General features: G+C 41.4%; 1 protein-coding gene across 2 annotated transcripts in view; it reads right to left on the reverse strand.

The window, feature by feature from the left end:
* Positions 1 to 27226, reverse strand: part of ppp2r3a (protein phosphatase 2, regulatory subunit B'', alpha) — a 143002-nt gene that overhangs the window by 59028 nt on the left and 56748 nt on the right. The window contains exon 1 of one of the 2 annotated variants that reach the window (XM_060897934.1): positions 5948 to 6464. The exons of the other annotated variant lie outside the window; for it this stretch is intronic. Within the exon in view, the coding sequence (XP_060753917.1) occupies positions 5948 to 6079 (132 nt within the window). The 5' untranslated portion in view covers positions 6080 to 6464. Of the gene's footprint in view, positions 1 to 5947; positions 6465 to 27226 lie in introns of those variants that run through there. 2 annotated transcript variants of the gene reach the window in all.

The following is a 27226-nucleotide window of genomic DNA, read 5'->3' on the forward strand; positions in this document are numbered from 1 at the left end:
TGACTAACAATTTATAAACAAACATGGCTGCCAGGTTTGCTTTGTTACAAAAATACGGAAGATTTTGAGAGAATTTTGAAAGAGAAAGATGCATTGAACACCCAAAAGGATTGTGTATGTATAATAGTAATAATATTGGCTGGCTTTTTTCATGGTATATCAGATATATTCCATTCAGCTACTCGTCTTTGATTTGTTCAGTATCATGTTAGCTGAATGGAATATATCTGATATACCATGAAAAAAAAAAGCCAGCCAATATTATTTAAATACCGAGAATATACGTGACTTCATTTTAGGCGGAAGTAACACAGCTGTACTGCAGCAAAAACGCACAATAAACAGATCTAAAGTGTGAAAGAGCTGCTGTGTGATTGTGTACAAATAGATTTAGCGATAAATCGTTACTCTCATTTTACAGACTGCTGAAAGAGAAGGAAATGGAGGCAGAATAAATGTTCATAGACGTTTATTAAGAAAAGGAATATTTGTGATTAACTTTTCATTTTTAATCAAAGGAATGTTTTAGTTAATAGCCTATCATATTTTTCTCCAACCTTTACAAATGTGTGTAAAGAATTATTGTTGTTTATTTTAAAAAAAGTATAACAAAATAATTTCTAGCAAAAAAAAATATTTTAACAAAAGGAATATTTAAGTTGATAAAGAATAGGAAAATATTAAATTTTTTGGAATAAAAATTTATTATTATTATTATTATTATTATTATTATTATTATTATTATTAATTTAATCTTATTTTTATCTTGTTTACTTAGTTCTTATTTCTTAACATCTTAGAATAGACTGTCTTTATTTAGCATTTATTTATTGAGCACCTTAACTCCAAGCCAAATTCTTTGTAGTTGCAACAATTACTTGGCAATAAAGTGTTTTCTGATTCTGATTCTTCATTTAAAAAGTTTTTCAAAAGTATCGTGCGGAAATCAAATCACGAACCCAATATCATGAATTGGTCAAATTGTTACATGCTGACCGTGTAGCAGTATCATTCCACAGTATAACTCTCTCATGATGTAAAAGTGTATCGTTGCAGCACAATGTAACACTTTATCACAAAATAACAGTGTAATGCAATGTAACAGCGCAACGCAACACTGTAACAGTGTAACACGACGTAACATTATAACACATGATACAGCGTAACAATGTAATACAATGTAACAGAGCAGTGTTCTAAATTCAAAATCTGACATTCTAGAACCCTGCTGGTCAGAATGAACATCTCTCTGCTCTGCATTAGTGCACTACGTAATGCACACTACTCTAGTGTAGGCTAGTGAAAATGGTCCCATTTGGAACACAGCCCAGGAAAATATTCCACAAAAACAACACTATGAAAAATACACAGGAACACTCCATAAGGGCCAAAAGTAAACGTACACGCCACTACAGAATATAAGGAGCCGGCTGTATAGAACCTTGACTAAAGTCTACATAGAGACAGATTAGGGCAGGGGTTTTCAAAGTGTGGGAGAGTCAGCCCCCCCTCGGAGAGCAAATAAACAACAGCGCCCCCCCCTTACAATTTTTGTTGTTGCTATACTTAATGTTCCATTCGTATTTAAAAAAAATGGTTGTTGTACACATTATTTTTTTCTTTTTCACATTTTAAACATCTGTGCTTTTTAAAACATCTTGTTTTACACATTTTAAACATCTCATAGCATCGTTAGCGAGCACCTCTTGGCAGACAGCACACTGTGGCAGTGGAGCATCTTCAGATCCAGTCCATGAAAATCCAAACTTTAAATAATCGTGGTCATACTTCCTTCTTTTTTCAGTCCCCCCAAGATTCCGCGGGCCTTTTTTGTGATTGTTGTGGGCTAAAATGTCTGATGTTGCGGGGGTTTCCAAAAAAATTGCAATGAAAGTTGCGGTGTTTAGGTTTTTGTTGCAATTACATTGCGGGAGGAAGTGAAAGTTGCAAGAAATTGTTGCGATTTTCTCTTTTTGTGATTAAAATTGAGTGATATGTTAAATATTGTTATTACTGAAAAACTATTGATTAAAAAAAACAAAGACACTGAGAAATGGTCCTATAAACAACTTTACCAATATAAAAGATCACCAGGACGACGAAAATGCAGAAAAATAGGCTTTACTTATCCAAATGCACCTGTTGGTTCAAAAGTTAAAGTGCAGAGAACCTCACAGCACAACATGAAGTTACCTTAAAATATAATATAAACACCTCAGCTTTCATGTAAGAAAAAAACTATTAATACTCGTACTGTGTGCAGGCAGTCTCTCCTGAAGACTAAATTAAACAATAATTATAAACTAATAAAATAAATGGCTCAGGCTTCATAGAAGAAAAAAAAAACAATTTGAACAGAATCTCACAGTATGATGCTGAAGCTGCCTAAACAATGGAAAATAAAATACCATTTTGGCAAAAATGTAGGACTCCCTAAAGTGAATGACGCATGAAATGGAATGACGAATGACAGGTAGTAAATTTGAACAATAAATGGCCCCTTGTCATTCAGATTCTTACAAATGGAATAACGATTGAAATCTTTAGTTTTAGACCTCCCTAGGATAAGATAAGTGGGTGCTTGGTGGGATATCAGCTTTTACAAATGGAATGACAGGGTTTCTATATGTATTGACTTACTTTGAGCTAATGTTGTCAGTGATATCACCTTTTACAAATGGAATGATAAGGTTTCTAGGTGGAATGACATACTTTGAGGCAATGTTATCAGTGATATCAGATTAACAAATGGAATGACATTGTTTCTAGGGTTAGGTTATAGGTGATATCACTGATAACATTGCCTCAAAGTATGTCATTCCACTTAGAAACAATGTCATTCCATTTCATGAGCTGAAAGCATGTCATTCCACCTACATTTCAATCGTTATTCCATTTATAAGAATCTGAATGACAAGGGACCATTTATTGTTCAAATCACTAGCTGTCATTCGTCATTCCACTTCATGCGTCATTCACTTTAGGGAGTCCCCAAAAATGTTGGCATCCATTAATTTCTTGTATTAAGTAAAAAAAAAATAAAGTGCACACAGTCCTTCACTGTAAACATAACACACTTTCAGTAACAGAATTTAAGCCGACATAAACACCGACTCGCACATCATGCAATGTTGCCAGATACTGCTGACGTTTTCCAGCCCAAAATATATTCAAAACCCGCCAAAATGCACTTGAAACCGCCAATCTGGCAACACTGCGTGCATGCTGCTTCTCTTGAACATAGACATCCGGAAGTAAGGCGGAAGGTAGTTTGTCGATGTCACCTCAAGACGACGCCAACGATTGGTCAAATTTGCGGGAAAGTTGCGGTGATTGGATATAATTGCAACACCGCCCTGAATTCGCGGGGATTGGTTGAATTTGCGCTGAAGTTGCAAATCGCAACATCCTGGAGGCTCTGTTTTTTTGCTTGGCCGTCTCCTCACTCCCTGTAGCTTTAGGTACTAAAAATCGATCCATTTTGTCTCTCACGTTGCGCCCCCCCCCGAAGAACTCTGGCGCCCCCCAGGGGGGGCGCGCCCCACACTTTGAAAAGCCCTGGATTAGGGTATTTTAGTGTCATTTCAAAGACTAAATAAGAACCTCATTGTACATAATCCTGACTAAAGACTACATACATGACTGTATAATTAGTGAATATTGTTTATTAGTGCCCCACCCCACTAAACACCACAGAAGGAGCCTACTGTATATAACCCTGAATAAACACTACATAGGGATAGTACATACTGGACTACTCCATTGTTCTGTCAATGTTTGAATGGAATGGGTCATTTACTGAGTGAGATGAGATGGACTGCTAGACAGAGAGAGAGAGAGAGAGAGAGAGAGAGAGAGAGAGAGAGAGAGTGAGTGTGTGTGTGTGTGTGTGTGTGTGTGTGTGTGTGTGTGTGTGTGTGTGTGTGTGTGTGTGTGTGTGTGTGTGTAAGCATGCTGTTTCAGTCTTAAAGCATGGCATGCGCACACACTGATTTCTAATTTACACTCCAGATACCTCAGGTTATTCACAGCTGACGGCTAACTTGCCATTCTGTCTCTCCAAGGAACATCACACACCAAATGAAAGGTAAATATCTGCTTATTTAAAGGCCACAGGCGGGTGTGTACCACACCACACACACCCTACAGAGTCATGAAGCCAATGGTTGATCCTGACCTATCGCTCTGTACACTATATAATAATAATATCTACTATGAAACGGAATTCGTAATTTTGAGTTGAGAAAATCTAACACACACACACACACACACCAACCTTTGGAACACGTCTGAGGAAGTCTGGCAACTTCATTTAGCAAGCTAGTATGGAGCTAGTAAGTATGTCCATACCCAATGTAAAGTCATAGTGACCAGGAAAATGACACAGAACCATCAGGAACATCAACATATCCCTCAGAAATGTTGGTAAAATACTAGGAATGACTAAAAATACTTCAAGTAATTAAAATTAGCATCAACCACTCATCCAACTTTTATGGGTTCTGCACCATGTAAAAATGTCAATGTTGTGTTGCGACTCAAGAACTCTGCACCAAATTCTAACATTCCAACCTCTATCACAGACAGCCTGCAAAACTTCTGATAAAACATGGATGTTCCAGACTTTCCAGCAGAAGGTCATTTCTCAACAACAAAACAACAAAATCTGTCAAAACGTCACTGGCTGAACATGAGGATCACTTTGAGGAAAGTGTTTGATATTTGTTGATGTTAATATTTTCGAAAATGTTGCAAGAAACACATGGAGTGTCCATCATACAAATTCCTGTCAATGAGCTGTTACTATAGAAATAAACGAGCACATTAAAATAAACCTGCAATTTGTAGCTGCACTACAGTCAGAGCTGTTGTTATTTTTTTTTTAAATGAATCAACACCCAATGACCATTGTTCAGAATTCAAACTTCAGTAGTGTTGTGGTGTACAGGTGAACAAGCTATTGGAATAAACTTCACCTTTTGTATTTAAAACTGTAGTACAGAAACATTGACACTAAAGAAGAAATATTTGCAAAGTATTACTGCAACTATAGGACACTGTAGAACTGATAAATGTTATTACATTCACTTCTCCGACCATCTGAAGATCTTCATCAGTTCTCCACTGGTCACGTTTTATTTTTATTTTTTTTAATTAATGGACATTCATAGAAACCCAGAAGACCTAGAGGTGTAAAAAGCAGGTGTGTGGTGTTAATGAATGATGTTTTGGTTTCATCATGAAGACATGATGATAAAGACCATGATGAAGACCCGAAGAAGCTCCTCAGATGAACTCAGCAGGTCCAATTAATGTGAGATCTGTTTTGAGGTGTTTAGCATTTAGCAGGGGAATAGTTGGTTTAATTGAAGTGACTGAACTCATTTCTAATCATCAGGTTCTGCGGTTCTTCATCAGAACATTGTGGAGATCATAATAATTCCAGGAGCTTTGCTTTAGTAATATTGGACTAATGACCTTCAAGCAAGTCATGCATTGAAACATGAAAAAAAGAATGAAGTGAAGAAAATGAGGTGAAAAGAAGGAAAGAAACATACATTTTAAAAACGGCATTTCATCACGATGCTCCTGGATGCATCATGTCTGCTGCTAGAAGCCAATCAGAACATATAACAACCAAACTGACTGAGCTTTTAGAAAAAAAAACCTGATTAGTGTTTGATATCTAGTGAAATTGAAACAGCACTTGTTAGTGCACTTAAAATTTGGACTTGACTGTATTGAACACAACAGCTGTGACTGAGGACATTTCCCCCACACACACCCTCCCTCCTGTACACCACATTCATTCGGACACTGTATTCCTGACGCCCCTATTAATAGCCGTGTTGGTATCTGCCTGTGAATAGTTTTGTCTTCCCCGGCATGTGCAAGTTACCCTCAGTGTGTTTTTTTTTATTTATTCTTTTTTTATTACTGCACTGACCTGCGCTCGCTGGAAAGATTTGAGCCTTTTCTTGAAACGTGATGGTAAAACAAAGTCACAGCCTCGTGCCAAAAACTCCAGCTCCCCCCGCAGGTCAGGGTCTTCCCTGAGCGAAGAGTCCTTTATCATCATGGTTGTAAAGTCCAGAGGGAGATTGATTGAAGTCCGATTGGCCAAACTGGGAAAACAAACTCCAAAGTCCTGGGTGAGTTCTGCTTTAGAAGGTTGTAGGTCACACTCTACAGCCTTCCTACGGCCTTGCTTTGCTCCCTCCACCCTACACCCTAACCACACACACCCTTCAAAAACTCTGGTTGCAAGCTTCTGTCCACACACTCCCACTTTCTGGATCTGGACACATGGAGGGATTCCTGGAGAATCGGAAGCTAGCAGGGAAGCCTAGGAGCATTGCCACAGCGAGACGTGGCCTTCAGGCTCCTGCCTGCTTTCTCACAAATGCAAAAACACGACTAGTGCACAAGTGCACCACCGGTGGATCCCAACTGTGCGAAACATGACCCTAGCAAGGGTCTGAATCCCAGACAAGTCCCTGATCTCAGCCTGCTCTGTCCTGACAAGCACAAGAGGGGACAGAGGGGTGGGGGGGGGCAGCTGTGTCAGATATCTGTGTGCCTGGATCAGCAACGGTGCATTATGGGAAAGGGAAGGGAAAGGAAGCCCCCCACCCCGACCCATTTAGAGAGAGCCAAAGTTAAGAGCGCAGAAGAAGTGCAAATGGCATGTTGATCTGGACTTTACACACTCAGTGCACGGAGAGAAAAGCAGAAGCTTACAGCGAGCTCCTTGGATGTTGAGCTTCAGCAGGTTCACAGGGTGCAGTTTGGGATTGGCGGGGCAAGGTGCAGGCGGAGGCAGTGATGAGGAAATCAAAATGTCAATCTACATTTGAACCTGCTGAACCTTGGCATCCAAGGATGTCACAATCTATGTCAAATCTAAAATCTTTTCCAGAAATCTGTTGACATAATGACATCAGTTTTAGCTCAGTAATCGGGTTCTGAGAACACAATTTTTGATGATTCTTCAGGTTCATGGGGGGGGGGATTTTGAAATTGGAAGGGCAAAGGAGACATGAGGTGGGGTGGGTGGGGCAAATTGTTTACCAGAAGTTTTGCATCCACCAGTGCCAAGAAAGTAATGCCAATTCCTTAATAGATGAATTAGCATATGAAACTTAACCAAAGGATAGACAGAAAAGACTGTAATTATCTATCTATCTATCTATCTATCTATCTATCTATCTATCTATCTATCTATCTATCTATCTATCTACTGTATCTATCTATCTTTCTCATGTATATATTGAGAGAGATAGCGATAGAGATAGAGATAATGAGAGATAAATATAGATATATATGTACTCTGGGTACAACTATTTGTAAACATGGTATTACTTTCCACTGCTATGCTGATGACACACAGCTATATGTTTTAGCAAAGCTGGGTGAGAGAGACCAGTTTCATAAATTTGAGGAATGTGTAAATAACATCAGACACTGGTTGCTGAGTAACTTCCTCCAACTTAATTCTGGCAAGACAGAAGTATTTTTACTAGGAATACAGACAAACAGAAGTAAACTTTGTGATTCCGAAGTAACTCTGGATGGCCTCTAAGGTACATCGTGAGTAACAGTGAAAGACTCTGGTGTGATTCTTGACTTCAGTCTCTTATTTGAAGCTCAGGTAAATTATATTATTAGGAAAGTATATTTTCATCTCAGAAATATTACATTGATGGCATTTACCAACGCTCTTATCCTGAGCAATGTACAACATATCCAGGCATCCTGGGGAGCAGTTAGGGGTTAGGTGCCTTGCTCAAGGGCACTTCAGCCATTCCTGCTGGTCCAGGGAATTGAACCAGTGACCTTTTGGTCCCAAAGCTGTTTCTCTAATCATTGGGTCATGGCCTCCCATGTCATTATATAATGTCACTATCTGATGCAGAAAAACTACTTGATGATTTTTACCTCGAGGTTAGACTTTGTAATGCTTTGCTGTCTGAATGTTCCAGAAGGTGCATGAACAAGCTTCATTTAGTGCAGAATGCAGCAATCAGAGTCCTCAATAGAACTGGAAGATATGACCACATCAGCCCTATCTTATCCACACTGAATTGGGTCCCAGAAAAAATTTCACACTGATTATAAAACATGACTAATCTCCCATAAAACACTGAATTCCCTCAAACTGCAGGACCTGAGTGAAATTTTGGTCTTTCATGATCTGCCACACCTGCTTTGATCAAAAGGTGCAGGCTTTTTATTCGTACCTAAATGAATGAAGTTCACAGCAGGGGTAGCGCTTACAAAGATGCACAGGAACATTCTTCCAATTAGTGTTTGAGACTCAGACATAGTCTCAAACTTTAATTTTGAAAACCTATTTGTTTAGTCAATATTTTTGTTAGCTTTACTCTTATTTACCTCTAGAGGGCATAGAGGGTTCTGGTAAAGTGTTTTTTTAATATTTTTGGATGATGTCCCCCCACTTTAACAAACAAACAAAAGATATGGTTAAAAATCTTGGTGTTTTCATTGACAGCGAGCTAAATTTTGACAGTCACATGAAAGCAATCACTAAAACGGCATTTTATCACCTAAAAAACATTTCCAAACTAAGAGGACTTATGTCAAAAAATGATCTGGAAAAACTAATACATGCCTTCATCTCTAGTAGGGTTGATCACTGCAATGGCCTTTTCACAGGCCTGCCAAAAAAGACCATCAAACGACTTCAGCTGGTTCAAAATGCAGCGGCGAGGGTTCTCACATGAACAAAAAGAACAGAGCACATTACTCCAATTCTAAGGTCCCTTCACTGGCTTCCAGTAAGCTACAGAATTGACTTTAAAGCATTGCTGCTGGTGTACAAATCTCTAAATGGTGCAGGGCCCAATTCCCTCTCTGATATGTTGCAGCGGCCTAACCCAATCAGATCTACCAGATCGCAACAGAAAAATTTACTATTAAAACCAGTTGTTAAAACAAAGTGTGGTGAAGCAGCTTTTAGCTACTATGCAGTGCAGCTATGGAACCAACTGCCAGAGGACATCAAAAATGCTCCTGCTGTTGGCAGCTTCAAATCTAGACTAAAGACCAAGCTGTTCTCAGATGCTTTCTGCTAAATTATTAATATTGTCATCTCTACATGTTTTAAACTCTTAACTTTTACAGTCTCTGCATGTTTTAAATTTTACTTAACTTTTATTCTATTTTATTCTGCTGTTTTTTTCTTTTACTGAACTTTTACTTCATTTTATTATTTTATTTCTACTATTGTTTAATTCTTATTATTTTTCTTCCCCATTTATTTTATGTAATTTTATTTTCTATTGTTTACTGTTTTGCTTTTACTTCTGTAAAGCACATTGAACTGCCACTGTGTATGAAATGTGCTATAGAAATAAACTTGCCTTGCCTTTAACATGTTCAATCAGGTTTGTTGACAGTGGAATAGTGGGCTGTCTTGTGTCCAAGGATACATTCAGGCCTGTGTTTCCTTCGGATTCTCCCATTTATGTCATAGCTAGTCTTGCTGGATTCTCTGCTTGCACTCTGCATGTGATGTACATCCTCTTCAACAGGACAAACACATACCTAATAATCTGTGTTCTCTCTCTCTTCCCCCTATCCCCTCTCTATCAAGCTACACATATTACTCTTGCTGTCTGATGAGATGCCAATGATCCTGACTCCTTCTGCCCTCCAGATTTGCCTGGACCCTCCTGATGTGCTACTTCCACTTGGAGCTTTCTTTACCTGGGAATCACTGTCACCTAAAGATGGCTATGAGATTGCTATGGATGCTACCACATGGGTGGCCTAAAGACTGCACTTACTGAGAGCAGTTTACTCTCAAGTCTCATTTATTTTACAGTAGATAAATTCCCTTGGATAATACAAAGAGTTAAAGCTAAAACTAAAGTCAAAAATGACTCTGATGCTTGTACTGAAGATCCTTTCAACACACCCAGTATTGTCTGACTTTATAGCATACAGCTGTAGAAGAATAATGACTCATATTTGCACTATCCCTTTTCGCCCAGAAGAGGATGGGTTCCCTTTTGAGTCTGGTTCCTCTCAAGGTTTCTTTCTCATGCAGTCTCAGGAAGTTTTTCCTTGCCACTGTCACCTGTGGCTTGCTTATTAGGGATCTAAATCAAAATCTGTATCTTATATAAATAAAATTGAACTGAATACACTAACAGGTATGCTATATACAGGTATAGATAGGTATAGACAGGTATACACGTGCATAGATAGACAGATAGAGCCAGGTATAGACACACAAGCATACAGAGATTGACAGGTATAGCTAAACAGGTACATGTACCAGTAGATGGGTACAGATGGACAGGTATACTGCCCTCTAGTGGTGCCATTTGTTTAATAGGATGGAGGATTGAAGCAGAACCATGTTTTATGTCCTCAGTTGACTATTTTATTCAGACACACAGTGGATAACAGACCCTGAGGAACTTTCATGCTTTTGCATAACTTGCCCCACCCCCACCCCCTCACCCACATACCCCACCCTTCAACCCTCCACATTCACCAGCATACTCTGGTCCTGCAGCTCTTCTCCTCTTTCTTTTCAGTTGTATAAATAACTCTGTGTACAGCAGGCCTCCTGACATTTCAGCTGCACATAGCTATCCCAGAATTCCCTGCTCTGCTGCCCTGACTCTCCGGCAGCTGTTCAACAAATATCAAACGCTTCAGATTCCAGGGAAGAGAATCTTGCTGCGTTTGACGACATCAGGCGGATCAGCAACCACGGAAACACCGCCATCAGCTCGTCGAATTAACAAAAAGTCTACAAAAAAGTTAACAATGTGTATGCATCACTCATTCAGCCAATCAAGAGCCTCATTCACACACACACACACAAAATCCTAATTCACTCAGTTTTATTCAATTCTACCTTCTATAAATCTTTTCGTAGCTATGAACTAAAAACGGTAACCCAAATTCAGCTGATTGAAAATCAAACTCTAGAAATTTCTTACCAATGACAACTGCTAACCTATATGCTAGCATCTAATTATAACCGTAAATACTAACCCAAATACTAGCAGTTAAAGCCAAAACACAGCAAGAAACATCATTTTATGCCCCCTAGTGGTTACAAACACTAAACGTTACCCCAGATGCTCTGTGCTAATATTAAATTAAGGCTTTGGGAATTGAAAAATGAAAAAAAAAAAAAAAGGTTTTCTATGGCATCTTCTGAATCTACACTGACATTTAATGGGTGTTTAGTCATTGAGCCTACATTTACATTTACGGCATTTGGCAGACGCCCTTATTCAGAGCGACTCTGGAGTCTACGTCCTGAATGTATCCGTCCACAGTCAAAATAGAGCGTAAATTGCTAAAACATCTGTTGCTTAATCTGCTGAATGGCTTATTAATAGACACCCCTCCCTCCACCCCTTCTTTCAGGACAATTTCATTTCATTTAATGCTGTTAAAACATCATAAAACTCCTGTAATCAGGCATATAAAGACATCAAGAACATCAGTTACCTTCAATACAAGATCATATTTGTATCATAATAACACAGTGTGTGTTTGTGTTTAGTGTGACACTTTCCTGGGCTGTGTTCCAAATTCCAGACCACTCCCTATTATCTAAACTGCAGAATCCTGTGCACTATGTATATAGTGCACTTAAACAGGAACGTATTAGATCAAAGATAGTTAATTGTAAGAAATCAGAATTCTAGGATATCGAGTTTACAACTTAGAACTGTTACACTGTAAAGACTGGAACATTCTCAAACTTATGCAGCGTTCCATTTGAGCTGGGAAGTCGGAATTTCCCAGTCCCAACCGGAACACCCCTGAAGTCAGAATTCTGACTCTGAAAGTAAAAAAGAATCTCACCAACCCTGATTTCAACATCCAAGATGGCTGCTCCACTCATCAACACAGTGAAAGCTGTAGTAATTTACAACCCGGCTTCCAAAAAAGTTGGGACAAAGTACAAATTGTAAATAAAAACGGAATGCAATAATTTACAAATCTCAAAAACTGATATTGTATTCACAGTAGAACACAGACAACATATCAAATATCGAAAGTGAGACGTTTTGAAATTTCATGCCAAATATTGGCTCATTTTAAATTTCATGACAGCAACACATCTCAAAAAAGTTGGGACAGGGGCAATAAGAGGCTGGAAAAGTTAAAGGTACAAAAAAGGAACAGCTGGAGGACCAAACTGCAACTCATTAGGTCAGTTAGCAATAGGTCATTAACATGACAGGGTATAAAAAGAGCATCTTGGAGTGGCAGCGGCTCTCAGAAGTAAAGATGGGAAGAGGATCACCAATCCCCCTAATTCTGCGCCGACAAATAGTGGAGCAATATCAGAAAGGAGTTCGACAGTGTAAAATTGCAAAGAGTTTGAACATATCATCATCTACAGTGCATAATATCATCAAAAGATTCAGAGAATCTGGAAGAATCTCTGTGCGTAAAGGTCAAGGCCGGAAAACCATACTGGGTGCCCGTGATCTTCGGGCCCTTAGACGGCACTGCATCACATACAGGCATGCTTCTGTATTGGAAATCACAAAATGGGCTCAGGAATATTTCCAGAGAACATTATCTGTGAACACAATTCACCGTGCCATCCGCCGTTGCCAGCTAAAACTCTGTAGTTCAAAGAAGAAGCCGTATCTAAACATGATCCAGAAGCGCAGACGTCTTCTCTGGGCCAAGGCTCATTTAAAATGGACTGTGGCAAAGTGGAAAACTGTTCTGTGGTCAGACGAATCAAAATTTGAAGTTCTTTATGGAAATCAGGGACGCCATGTCATTCAGACTAAAGAGGAGAAGGACGACCCGAGTTGTTATCAGCGCTCAGTTCAGAAGCCTGCATCTCTGATGGTATGGGGTTGCATTAGTGCGTGTGGCATGGGCAGCTTACACATCTGGAAAGACACCATCAATGCTGAAAGGTATATCCAGGTTCTAGAGCAACATATGCTCCCATCCAGACGACGTCTCTTTCAGGGAAGACCTTGCATTTTCCAACATGACAATGCCAAACCACATACTGCATCAATTACAGCATCATGGCTGTGTAGAAGAAGGGTCCGGGTACTGAACTGGCCAGCCTGCAGTCCAGATCTTTCACCCATAGAAAACATTTGGTGCATCATAAAACGGAAGATACGACAAAAAAGACCTAAGACAGTTGAGCAACTAGAATCCTACATTTGACAAGAATGGGTTAACATTCCTATCCCTAAACTTGAGCAACTTGTCTCCTCAGTCCCCAGACGTTTACAGACTGTTGTAAAGAGAAAAGGGGATGTCTCACAGTGGGAAACATGGCCTTGTCCCAACTTTTTTGAGATGTGTTGTCGTCATGAAATTTAAAATCACCTAATTTTTCTCTTTAAATGATACATTTTCTCAGTTTGAACATTTGATATGTCATCTATGTTCTATTCTGAATAAAATATGGAATTTTGAAACTTCCACATCATTGCATTCCATTTTTATTTATAATTTGTACTTTGTCCCAACTTTTTTGGAATCGGGGTTGTACTATTTATTAGCACATCTGTATTATTTGTGTCTCATTAAACCAGTTGTACACACAGTACTATCCAACTTCTCTCTGTGGACATGCTGGTGTTTGAATGTGCAAAATATCACAAAATGAGCTGTTAGATTAGATTAGATTAGATTAGATTAGATTAGATTAGATTAGATTAGATTAGATTAGATAAAACTTTATTGATCCCTTTGGGAGGGTTCCCTCAGGGAAATTAAGATTCCAGCAGCATCATTACAGGATAAACAGAGAATAGAAAATAGAGAAAAAACTTCTAGATAAATTAAATTAAGTATTTACATATACAAATATAAAAAGAATAAGATATGGGGAAGAGAGGAAGGGGGAGGGAAAGGGGCCAGCAGGAGAGATATTGCACTTTATATTGCACATTGTCCAGTATTGCTTATTGTTAGGCTCTACTGCTCCTTCCTGTCCTCTGTCCTCCTGTTCCCCCTCCTCCCCCCCAGAGAGGAGTTGTACAGTCTGATGGCGTGAGGGACAAAGGAGTTTTTGAGTCTGTTTGTCCTGCACTTGGGAAGGAGCATTCTGTCACTGAACAGGCTCCTCTGGTTGCTGATGACGGTGTGCAGAGGGTGACTGGCATCATCCATGATGTTCAATAGTTTGTCCATAGACCTCTTCTCTGCCACCGTCACCAGAGAGTCCAGCTTCATGCCGACCACAGAGCCGGCCTGCCTGATCAGTTTGCCCAGCCTGGATGTGTCCTTCTTGGATGTGCTGCCCCCCCAGCACACCATGGTGTAAAACAGGACACTGGCGACCACAGACTGATAGAACATCCACAGGAGTTTCCTGCAGATGTTAAAGGATCGCAGCCTCCTAAGGAAGTATAGCCTGCTCTGTCCCTTCCTGTATAAGTGATTGGTGTTGCAAGTCCAGTCCAGCTTGCTGTCTAGCCACAGCCCAAGGTACTTGTAGGAATCCACAGCCTCCACCTCGACTCCCTCGATCAGAACTGGTCGTGACCTTGGTCTGGACCTCCCAAAGTCAATGACTAGCTCCTTGGTCTTCGAGGTGTTGAGCTGCAGATGGTTCCTGTTGCACCACACAGCAAAGTCCCTCACCAGGCTCCTATACTCCTCCTCTCTATCGTCCCTGATACACCCAATGATGGCTGTGTCATCGGTAAACTTCTGAATGTGACACAGCTCCGAGCTGTAGCAGAAGTCCGCGGTGTACAGGGTGAAGAGAAGAGGGGCCAGCACCGTGCCCTGGGGTGCTCCGGTGCTGCTAATCACAGTGTCATATGGGATGTCCTTCAGCCTGATGTACTGCGGCCTGTCAGTGAGGTAGCTGGAGATCCAGGTGACCAGGCAGGGGTCCACTCGCATCCTGTTTAGTCTGTCCTGAAGCAAAAGGGGCTGGATGGTGTTGAAGGCACTCGAGAAGTCCAAGAAGAGGATCCTCACTGTGCCATTTCCCTTATCCAGATGCGAGTGGGCTTGGTGTAGCAGGTAGAGGGTGGCGTCTTCCACACCAACACCTGCCTGGTACGCAAACTGCAGACAGTCCTGGGCATGTTGTACCTGGGGTCTGAGGAGGCTAAGGAAGAGCCGCGCCAACGTCTTCATCAGATGTGAAGTGAGTGCCACCGGTCGGAAGTCATTCAGCTCGCTGGGCTGATTCTTTTTGGGAACTGGAATGATGCATGATGTCTTCCAGAGGGTGGGCACTCTCCCCAGCTGCAGGCTGAGGTTGAAGATGCGTTGGAGTGGTTCATCCAGTTCAGCAGCACAGGTCTTCAGTAGTCAGGGACACACCTTGTCCGGGCCTGCTGCTTTCCTGGGTTGAAACTTCCTCAGTTGACCTCTGACCTGGTCTGCAGTAATGCATGGAGGAGTCTGTGTTGAGGTGGGGGAGGAGGGGAAGGAGGGGGCTGCTGCGATGACTGGGGGGAGGTGTGTTGAGGGAAGAAGGAGAGATGGCTGCAGTAAGGGGGAGGGGGACGTGGGCTGTTGAACTGGTTGACAAAGTCCTTCAACTCATTCGTCCTCTCCACTGTCCCCTCAACGACTCTGGTCTTTGTATTGTGGCCTGTGATGGTTTTCACACCTTCCCAGACCTCCCTCATGCTGTTCTCCTTCAGTTTCTGCTTCACCTTTCTCCTGTAGCTGTCCTTAGCTTCCCTCACGCAGTGTTTCACCTCCTCCTGTGCTGTTTTCATCGCCTCCCTGTCCCTGCTCCTGAAGGCGGCCTTCTTCCTGTTGAGGACAGCTTTCACTTCCTGTGTTACCCATGGCTTGTTATTAGGGTAACACCGTACAGTCTTAGCGGGGGGAACCACGTCTGCACAGAAGTTGAGGTAATCTGTCAGACAGTGTGTCAGCCCCTCTATGTCCTCACAATGTGGGCTAAGCAGCACATCCCAGTCTGTGATGTCATAACAGTCCCTGAGGGCATCTTCCATTTCAGGGGACCACCTCCTGATGGAGCTAGTTGTTGCAGACTGCCTTTGAACCAGGGGGGTGTACTTTGGCTGTAAACGAACCAGATTATGGTCAGACTTCCCTAGTGGGGGGAGGGGTGTGGCTCTGTATGCATCCCTCACATTAGCATACAGCAAGTCAATTGTCCTGTTGTTCCTTGTTGGACAATCCACAACCCAGTAAAAAGCAGCCAAAGTAGAGTCAAAGTTATCCACAAAGTTATCCACTGGTACTGCTAGCAATGGGTAATCTGGTGAGAACTGGGATTGCTAATTACTGGTTTTGGTTTCTGACTTCTTGTACTTCTACTGGAACACGGTTAACTTGGGTGTGACATAATTCCTGGCTCAGACTCCCAACTTCCGAGGTAAATGGAAGGCGGCATTAAGCTACTTTATATGAGAGTCCTGTCGAATCCTGGACTCAGAAAGTCAGAAGGTGTTGATTAATCTTCTCCAACAGCAACTCTGACAGTAGTGCAGGTTTATATTTATGCACTCGTTCTAATACTTTATCGTTTCTGTAGTAACAGCTCATCCACAGGGACTAGTCTGGTGGACAATCACCATAAAAAATGTAAGTAATTACTGATATGTGAAGTTTTCTGTAAGGAGAAATGTGTTTATGTAACATTTCTGGAAGGAGTCTCTAGTGTCAGCGCTCTGTAACGGTCAGAGGTGAAGCTTTATGTTGGAGTTTAAGTTTTCTGACATCTTCAGGACAGAGGAGTTTAAACTTCATTGTGGTTTCTCGGTAACATGACAAGCTAAGAATAAACAAGAGAGAATAAACAAGAGGCTGGTGAGGGAATGAGCTTTTATAGATGCAGTACTGTATAGTCATTACTGCATTACTGATGTCATTACTGCATCCACAAATGCAAGTTAAAACCAGATATAAACAATATCCAGAAACCCCGCCCCCTTCTCTGGGCCTGAGCTCTTTTACAATGGACTGAGGCGAAGTGGAAAACTGTCCCAAGGTCTGACGAATCAAAAGTAGAAATTCTTTTTAGAAATCATGGACACCACATCCTCCAGGCTAAAAAGGAGAGGGACCATCCGGCTTGTTATCAGTGCACAGTTCAAAAGCCAGTGTCTGTGATGGTATGAGGGGGCGTTAGTGCACATGACATGGGGAGCTTGTACATCTGGGAAGGCATCATTAATGCTGAATGATATAAACATGTTTCAGAGCAATATGCTGCCATCCAGACAAAATCTTTTTCAGGGAAGGCCTTCCTTCTTTCAGCAAGACAACACCAAACTGCTTTCTGTGCATATTAAAACTGCATGGCTCCATAGTAAAAGAGTCCGGGTGCTAAACTGGCCTGCTGCAGTCCAGACCTGTCTCCCATTTAAAACATTTGGCACATTATGAAGCACAAAATACAACAAAGGAGATCCCGAACTGTTGAACAGCCGGAATTGTATATCAGGCAAGAATGGGACAACATTTCTCATTCCAAACTACAGCAATTGGTCTCCTCAGTTGCCAAACATTTACAAAGTGTTGTTAAAAGTAGACATAATTCAGCACAGTGGTAAACACGCCCCGTCCCAACTTTTTTCTAAAACATATTGCTGGCATCAAATACAAAATGAGCAAATATTTTTCAAACAACAATAAAATTTCTGAGTTTCATGATTTGATATGCTGTCTTTGTACAATTTTCAATGAAATATAGGGCTTACATGATTTACAAATTATCGCATTCTGTTTTTATTTACAGTTTACACAGTGTCCCAACTTTTTTGGAATTGGGGTTGTAGGAAAGGATCAACTTCAGGGTGTAACAGTAACGCTGCTGTTACCATGGTTACTTGAGTTCGACCCCTCTCTGATCATATATAAACATTCACACACTAGTCCCCTTTACATTGTGGATTCCTGGAGAATAGAATGCACACATGCATGCGCACACACACACACACACACACACACACACACACACACACACACACACACACAATCTCACAGTATAATTGTGTTAAAGTTCTGCTTAGGATAGCGGGAAAGCCACTAGAATGTACTGTAAACACCCCACCACCACCACCCCACACACACACACACACACACACACACACACACACACACACACACACACACACCTGTCTCCTTCCCATTCCATAGCCCACTGAGTCAAAGACCTCTCAGCATTCCTGTGCTGCTCACCTCATTAATTATGACTAAGAAGTAGCAGAGAACAGCTAGCACGCTAACTCAGATTGCTATTAGCAACATACACAGGAGTTAGCATGATAACTGACATTTGTTATTTGCTAAATGTGCAAATAGCAGCTCACGACCAAACATTCACTGTTAGTATTATTCCTATTCTGTTTACTATGGTAATGTTTTTTTTTTATTATGGATAAAAGTTAGCATGGCCTACTGGCTAATGTTCATTATTAGCAACATTTTTGCCAGATGAAGTATGAGTGTTAGCATACTTAAGGGTTTTATGCTAACTTATAAAAGTAGTTAGCAGGGCTTTGAACCGGTTCAAGGAACGAAAACGAAAACCGGGAACTTTTTCTATTTCACATGGAACAGAAACGAAACCAGAAACTTTATTATTTTTTATGTTCCGGAACAGAAACGCTTATTAAAAATAATGGTAACCGGTTAATACCGGTTTTTATTTCGTTCCTCAAAGTTTCCGTAGCCTACAAATAAAAAAGTCATTCTTCTCCTGCACAAGTTTATATGACCCGCTGGGGTTCACTTCCTGTGTGACGTTTGCTGACTGAATGGAGAGAGCAGGAAGGTGGACTACTATCACGTCTCCACGTGATAAGTGAGTAAGTGCATTATTCAGTAAGTGCATTACTGAGTGTCTGAGCAAAGAAGAGCCTGAATGTTGCAACCTCCCTATTGGCTGTTTGTAAAAATGTATCAGTTGTTGCCCTTCCCACGGGAATCATCGCGGGCTCGAGAGACGAGACCTGACGAGTTAGTTCGTTGGTAGCAGAACAAAATGTCTGGACACAAATCGGGTTTTCAGAAAAGGAAAGAAAATAAACGGAGAGTCGAAAATACAAAAAAGGAGGCAGAAAGTGCAAAACGAGTTTTAAGGTAGGACAAATGGTTACTTTTCTGAGGCAGCCCGCCGTGGCTGCCTGCAGGCTTATTTATTATAGCCCATTTAGTTAAAATAGTTGATATAAAATGTTTATAGTTATAGTTATGTGATGGTTGTCCTGATTTAGACTGGTGTTTTTTTTTTTTTTTGGGGGGGGGGTTTGCGCGATGTTGCACCCGGGTCCAGATTAGGGCAGAACCGGCCCTGGCTACATTTCAGGTGTAGTTTGTTTTATGTATGTATGTACTTGCATAGATGTGTACTTGGTCTTCCAATATGGCGCCTAACAAAATCTCGCGGCGCGGTGACGTCATGCGGTAGCCCTCTATAGGGCCTGACTAGCCTTTGGTAACACACTAAACGAATTATCTTTCATTTTTGGCACTTTTTCTGTTTGTGTAGATGGGAAGACATACTGAGAATCCAAATCGCCAACATTTGAAATAATAATTGTTTTGAATTATTTCTTGTCTTATTTAATGAAGGTTGTAATAGAATTAGCCTACATTTGGCTTAAGCTGGATGAGACAGAGACATGATTTTATAGCCATTTGTTAAACAGCTGACAGGGAACGTAATTAACCGTTCCGGGAACGAAATTTTTTTGTTCTAACCGGTTCGGGAACGTCTATTTAATGATGGAACCCAAAACCGGAAACGTTAAAATTCCGTTTCTGTTCGGAACGAACCAATAGGAAAAAAAATTCTGGTTCAAAGCCCTGGTAGTTAGTATGATTAGCATGCAGAATGGCTAAACAGCCACCTTTATTAGCATAATGTATGTTTTTTTTAATCTAATGCAGCACAAAAGAGATTGTCCCAACATTAAAAGTGTTAGCATGCTAATATCCAGCCTTCCTGGCAGTAAAACTCATTAGCAAGGAGGAGGCGTGTGCTGAGAGGATTGGGACGTAGCCCAGATGAGCGTGGGACACACGAACAACGTTTTCATTCCTGCCTCTCAGTTGCACAGTTTCTGAATGCCATCAGCTCAGAGTCAACACCGGCTTCCCACAATCCTCTGTTCCACGTTCAGGGGCGTCACAGTACATGTGTTGTTAGGGACACTGGAAAGGTCAAAGGTCAGACCAGAGCCTCTAGCAAACGCAAGGAATTTTGTACAGTTGTGTTGCCAGTGAAGTTTCATTCAGCGCACTGTCAGAGTGAGAGCTCTGATTAACACTATAGCAAGTGTGTGTGTGTGTGTGTGTGTGTGTGTGTGTGTGTGTGTGTTAGAGAGACCAGAAGGACTAAGGTCTAATAACTCCCATACACAAAAAGGAGGCACATTCAACCACAATGATAAAATAATTCCAGTGGCAGACAGATAGGTAGAGACAGACACAAACAGATAGAGATAGACACAGACAGGTAGTTGGAGAGACAGACAGTTACAGACAGACAAAAAATTTACACAGAGTGACAGACTGTTAGAGAGATAGGCATAGACAGATAGTTTATCACAGAGGCAGACAGACAATTAGAGAGACAGACAGAGTGGCAGACAGACAGTCAGTTAGACTCGAACAGACAGACAGTCCAACTTAGACAGTTAGAGACAGACAGACAGACCAACACAGAAGATGGTTAGTCAGACAGACAGACAGTCCAATACAGACAGACAGTTAGAGACAGTCCAACACAGATAGACAGTTAGAGACAGACAGATAGACAGACAGACCAAAACAGACAGACAGTTAGAGACAGACAGACAGTCCAACACAGACAGACAGATCAACACAGAAGACGGTTAGTCAGACAGACAGACAGTCCAATACAGACAGACAGTTAGAGACAGACAGACAGTTAGAGACAGTCCAACACAGATAGACCAAAACAGCCAGACAGTTAGAGACAGACAGACAGTCCAACACAGACAGACAGTTAGAGAGAGACAGACAGACAGACGGACAGTCCAACAAAGACAGACAGTTCGAGACAGACAGACACAAAGACCCACCACGCCTACTCAGATCAAAAGGTGCAGGCTATCTGTTGGTACCTCATATCGTGAAGGCTACATCAGGAGGCGGAGCCTTTTCTTACGAAGCCCCACAGTTATGGAACAGCCTTCCAAGTAGTGTTCGGGAATCAGACACAGTCTCAGTGTTTAAGTCTAGGCTGAAAACATATCTGTTTAGTCAAGCCTTGTGTTAATGGTGTTTATGAGGTAAAGGTGTAGATCTGGAGGGTCCTCAGACAGAGTGTTTTGGTAAACTGGGATGTATGGATGCTGTCAGTCCCCACTCGCTTGCTCACTCGAGTGTGTTGATGGTGTAGTGGCTGCTGCTTTATGTCCCGGGGCCCCTCATGCCTGTGTTACCTTCTGACTCTCCCCTTTTAGTTATGCTATCATAGTTAGTTGCCGGAGTCCCTGCTTGTACTCGGTGCAATATGTATACTGCTCCTACTTATTCAGGTGACATTGGGCATACCTAACCACCTGTGTGTTCTCTCTCTCTCTTTCTCTCCCCCCCACCCCAAATCTGTTCCTCTGAGTTACATGTCAGTCCTGGGATCAAGATGCTGAACCTCTTCTGCTCCTCGGACCTGCCGGATCCATCCTGGTGCCCTGTGTCTGGTTGGAGTCTCATCACATCGCTCCTGTGGAGGACGGCCCCATGAGGACAGTTGAAAGTCACACCTGGAGGACGCTCTGGACTCTTAGCCCATGTTTACATTAGACCGTATCAGCGGATCATCAGATTAACATTTTTAAAACGATTAGTGTGCACACAGCAACACCAATACACGATTTGCGTGCACACAGCAACACCAATACACGGATACGCTCGGCTCCGCAGGCATCCTGTGCTCCAAATCACTCCGCCCTGAACAGCGAGTGCCCTCTGGAGGGTGCGCACTCCGGCCTTGCGCAGCTCACAGAGCGTGCGAGTGAAGTGAACAAGCAGTGATTCGGGACTGAGCCGCTGTGTGTGTGATCCCAGCGCAGATCACTTACCACTTGCAAGTGGAAGGATGGCAAGCCTAAAGACAATCATAACTACACAATGGGCAGTATTTGCATCAGTATTTGCAGTATTTTCATACTTTTATACTCTTTAATGAAAGGTGATACAAGGCGGAAGTCCGCGCCGTTTTTCAGCAGTCGCGTCACATGACCAACGCCAGCGAATCAGGAAGGTGGATGTCACAGTGACGTTGTCCAATGACGATGCCAGCTAGAGCTCAGCACAGCGTATCCGCGTATTCTGAATGTTTACACAGCACCGGAGCTGACACGATCTGGATTGAATACGTGGACGCTGGCGGATTCCCGTTTTCTGGCGTTTCCAGGCGGTTTAATGTAAACGGACAGTGCATCCGCGAAGAAAACGAGACAGATACGGTCTAATGTAAACGTAGCCTTACAGTAATGCTTTTATGGCTGAGGACTACAGTTGACTTGCTAACTTTAGGACTGCAGTTATCATGAACAGTTTTGCACTCAAGTTTCCATCAATGAAGGGTTTATAACATCAACGAAACTGACTTCATGTTAAAACTGTTAATGTTATAGTCAGGCTGTCTGTTATTGCCCAAATGAGGATGGGTTCCCTTTTGAGTCTGGTTCCTCTTGAGGTTTCTTCCTCATGTCGTCTGAGGGAGTTTTTCCTTGCCACCGTCGCCACAGGCTTCATCATTGGGGATACATTAGGGATAAAATTAGCTCATGTTTTAAGTTGTTCAAATTCTGTAAAGCTGCTTTGCGACAATGTTTATTGTTAAAAGCGCGATACAAATAAACTTGACTTGACAAAGAAAGAGACAGTCAGATAATTGAGACAGACAAAAACAGACAGATGTACAAATAGACAGAGTTAAAGACATAGACACAGACAGACAGTTATACAGACAGACAGATAGTTGTGTATATATCAGTAATAGAATAGGTTAAATGCTTGAGTTCAGCTCCTCTTGCCCCGCCCCTCCTATATCGAGAGGCAGGCTTTGTTATTGAGACCACGCCCCTCTTGTCAGTCAGAGCCATAAATGCAGACAGAGCTTCCAATGCGCAAGTTATTTTTGCACCAGGTACCAGGCAGAGTACACACACACACACACACACCTCTCTCTCTAACTACATTAGTGTGTGTGCCCTACAGCTGTCAAGATTTATACTGCACCTCTCTCACAATCACACATGTGCAGCAGTGTGTGTGTGTGTGTGTGTGTGTGTGTGAGAGAGAGAGAGAGAATTCAACAGTGTGCAATTCACTTCATCTTTACTGAACCTGTGTTTATGGTGTGTCGTGAATGATGTTAAACAGCACCACTTTTCACCAGCAGGGGGAGACAAACTTCCACAGCTTCCGCACTTTTACCACACGCGTTTCTGTTCATTTACTTTTTTTGTATTAATGTTTGTAATATTTATTACACACAGTAAAAACAGTCTGAATAAATCAGGGGATATAAAATACAAAGTTATTATTATTATTATTATTATTATTATTATTATTATTATCCATGTAGTGAAGGTGTAGTTGCTCATTTGCACCACTAGAGGGGGCACAGTGACTGTTGCTGCTCTACTGAGAGAACCCTGAAAATAAAGTATTTTTTTTCCTGCCTGCTGAACACTGAGCCATCAATCTGTCAGAGTTGCTAAATTCTAACATGCTAACACGCTGTTGTCGGTGGTAACTTTACTCCTTTTCCTAATTAACTCATTAACGCTGCTCTCACACTGGAAGAGTGATCCTGTGGGTGTGGCCTAACCGCTGACAGAAAGAGAACATTAACTTAGACTTTTAAACAGCGAGCTAACATTAGTGAATAATTTGCTTGGCTAATTCTGTCCCTGTGTGATACATCATTAACGCTGGGGGGTTTATGCTAATTTAAATTTAGTTTCAGTCTTTCAGTTTTTATGAAAACATTTTTATTTTTGCCATTTCCCCCCTCAATTTTCCTAAATAACTAAATATTTTAGTTTCCAAAAAGCAGAAGTAAATGTTCAATTACTTAAATGGATAGAAAGACAGACGGACAGTTAGTCTGTATGTGTATTTCTGTCTGAGTTCAAGATATAGCCAACACTATAGACACAGACAGTTTGAGAAACAGACAGGGAGTAAAGGAAATAGAGACAGACAGATATTGAGACAGACAGGTAGTGAGAGAAATTGAGAGACAAGCAGGCAGCGAGAGAGAGAATGTTTTTTACAGAGTTTGGCTCCAGGCTGCAGTATGACATCATTTCCTGTCTGTGATGATGTAATGTTGCTGCTCTGACTGTGTGAACGAGTCCGATGAATAAATAAAGACCAGAGAGTGTATTTTTTCCACACACAGGAGTGTACCTATAATACTCCATCTTTAAGCAGAGATACAGGAAGAACACTAACGATGTTGTTGTCATAGTTACTGATGTCTGCATGAAGACTGTCTGTCTCACTGCACACAGGACGTTTCTGACCAGGGTTTTCTTCACTCAGCACTTTCACCTCCATATTTGTTTGTTTATTTATTGAATGTTTTTCCCACTAGGCAGTGTCACAGCGAGATAAAAGACAAACTGCAGCCTTCATCACGTTTTTCACTTCACTCGTTCACTCTTTAATAAGCGCTTATTTCAAAGGTTCTGCCTTATTGAGGAGCACATCCAGTCCTCCAGGGCCGTCATGAGTCATTTAGACATGCTGAATTACTGTCTCTGCTTGACCCTCTGAACTAAACCCATGAATCACTGACTCTGTACTCAACTCAATTGCCTGAACCTTTGAATCACCGACCCTGTGCTTCACTGTCTGGGTTTGAATCACAGACTCTGTGCTTGACTCTTTGGACTGAATACTTGAATCACTGCTTACTCTGTAATTGACTCTTTGGACTGAATACTGACTCTGTAATTGACTCTTTGGACTGAATACTGACTCTGTAATTGACTCTTTGGACTGAATACTGACTTTGTAATTGACTCTTTGGACTGAATGCTTGAATCACTGTTTACTCTGTAATTGACTCTTTGGACTGAATACTGACTCTGTAATTGACTCTTTGGATTGAATACTGACTCTGTAATTGACTCTTTGGACTGAATACTGACTCTGTAATTGACTCTTTGGACTGAATACTGACTCTGTAATTGACTCTTTGGACTGAATGCTTGAATCACTGCTTACTCTGTAATTGACTCTTTGGACTGAATACTGACTCTGTAATTGACTCTTTGGACTGAATACTGACTCTGTAATTGACTCTTTGGACTGAATGCTTGAATCACTGCTTACTCTGTAATTGACTCTTTGAACTGAATACTGACTCTGTAATTGACTCTTTGGACTGAATGCTTGAATCACTGACTCTGTATTTGACTCTTTGGACTGAATACTGACTCTGTAATTGACTCTTTGGACTGAATGCTTGAATCGCTGGCTCAGTATTTTACACATCACTGACTCTCAGTTTGACTCTATGAAATGGATAAGATAAGATAAGATAAGATAAGATAAGATAAGATAAGATAAGATAAGATAAGATAAGATAAGATAAGAAGACTTTTATTATCCCACAATGGGGAAATTTCCTCTTTGCAGTAGCACAGTGGATAGCAGCAGAAGAGAACATATCAAGCCACACAAGTAAAAATATATATATTTTTAAAAAAAATAATAAAACACACACACACACACACACACACACACACATATATCTTCAAGTATTCTGGCTCCCTTGTCACTTATGCAAGCCTGAGGGGGGCTGTTCAGATGATTTGTGGCAGTTTTGCACCATTATCTGTTATCAGCCTTTCCAAAAAGTGTGGTTGGTCCTACACAAGCCTTCACCACTATAATCAAATCCTATGTGTGGGTAGTCAAGCAGTTCTCTCTCTCTTTGCTGTTGTTACACCATCTCGCTACACCACTTTTCTGATTTCCCAAGTCCACTGGCAAGATATTGAAGGTGATGAGGACAGGTAAAGGACACTAGTGGAAGTCCTTAGCTGGAGGTATCCACTGTGGCGACTGCCAGGTGATGGCCGATCTAACACAAAATATGAGCAATTGTGTTGTCTGTGTCCTCTGACAGTGACAAAGCAGGTCTGTTCAGACGTAGCACTGCTTTCCCCAATCCGGGGAGGGGGCGAGAAAAGGAGCCCCAAACATTGCTTGCTCTATTCAAACTTGGCAGCCAACTGTAGCTGTCTGGTTATCCAACTTGCAGTCGAAACAATCAGAAAACTACAAAACTCAAACTTGGCTCCTGGAATATTCAAAGACTCCAGGACAACGACAATGCTCCCGAGCGTAAAACAGCCCTGGTGTCTTGTGTTTTGGGAAACTATGATGTTGACATATGCGCATTAAGTGAAACCTGACTCCCAGAAACATCTATGCTTGAAGAAGTTAGTGGAGGATACTCTTTCTTTTGGACAGGTAAAGGTGAAGAAGAAGCTCGGCAATCTGGCGTTGGTTTTGCCATACGTACAAACCTTGCCAAATCTCTCCCCTCCCTTCCCCAAGGTATAAATGACCAGATCATGACACTTACAGTCGAACTTAGGCGCAACAAATGTGTCACCTTGATTAGCTGTTATGCTCCTACGTTATATCAACCAGCTGAAGAAATAGAAGAATTCTACGACAACTTGCGTTCCACTCTAAGACAAATACCTCACAAGCAAAAGATTGTTCTCATGGGTGAGTTTAATGCTTGTGTAGGTACTGATAAGGATTCCTGGTCAGGTGCTCTGGGTAATCATGGTGTAGGAAACATGAATGCGAATGGTTTGCAACTCCTAACCCTATGCAAGGAGTTTGACCTCTGCATAACTAACACGTTTTTCCAGCAGCAAAATCATCACAAAACAACATGGATGCATCCTTGGTCCAAAGACTGGCATTTAATAGACTATGTCATAACAAGAAAGTGCGATTTAAAAGACTTTTTATCACCCGGTCTTTTCATGGCACTTGCTACCTTTCTGATCATGCTTTACTTCGCAGCAAGGTCATGTTCCAAATACCACCTAGGAGACGTGTCCAGGCCTCTAATATGCCAAAAAAGTTGAACGTTGCTACTCTCAAGTCCGACACCAATAAATCACGCTTAGCAAGTAAACTTGATGAAGCTCTCGATTCTGTTGCAGTCTCAAATGACATTGAAACCTCTTGGAATTCCTTAAGAGACACGCTGTATTCA

Source organism: Neoarius graeffei, chromosome 17 (assembly GCF_027579695.1).
Source record: "Neoarius graeffei isolate fNeoGra1 chromosome 17, fNeoGra1.pri, whole genome shotgun sequence".
Classification (NCBI taxonomy): domain Eukaryota; kingdom Metazoa; phylum Chordata; class Actinopteri; order Siluriformes; family Ariidae; genus Neoarius; species Neoarius graeffei.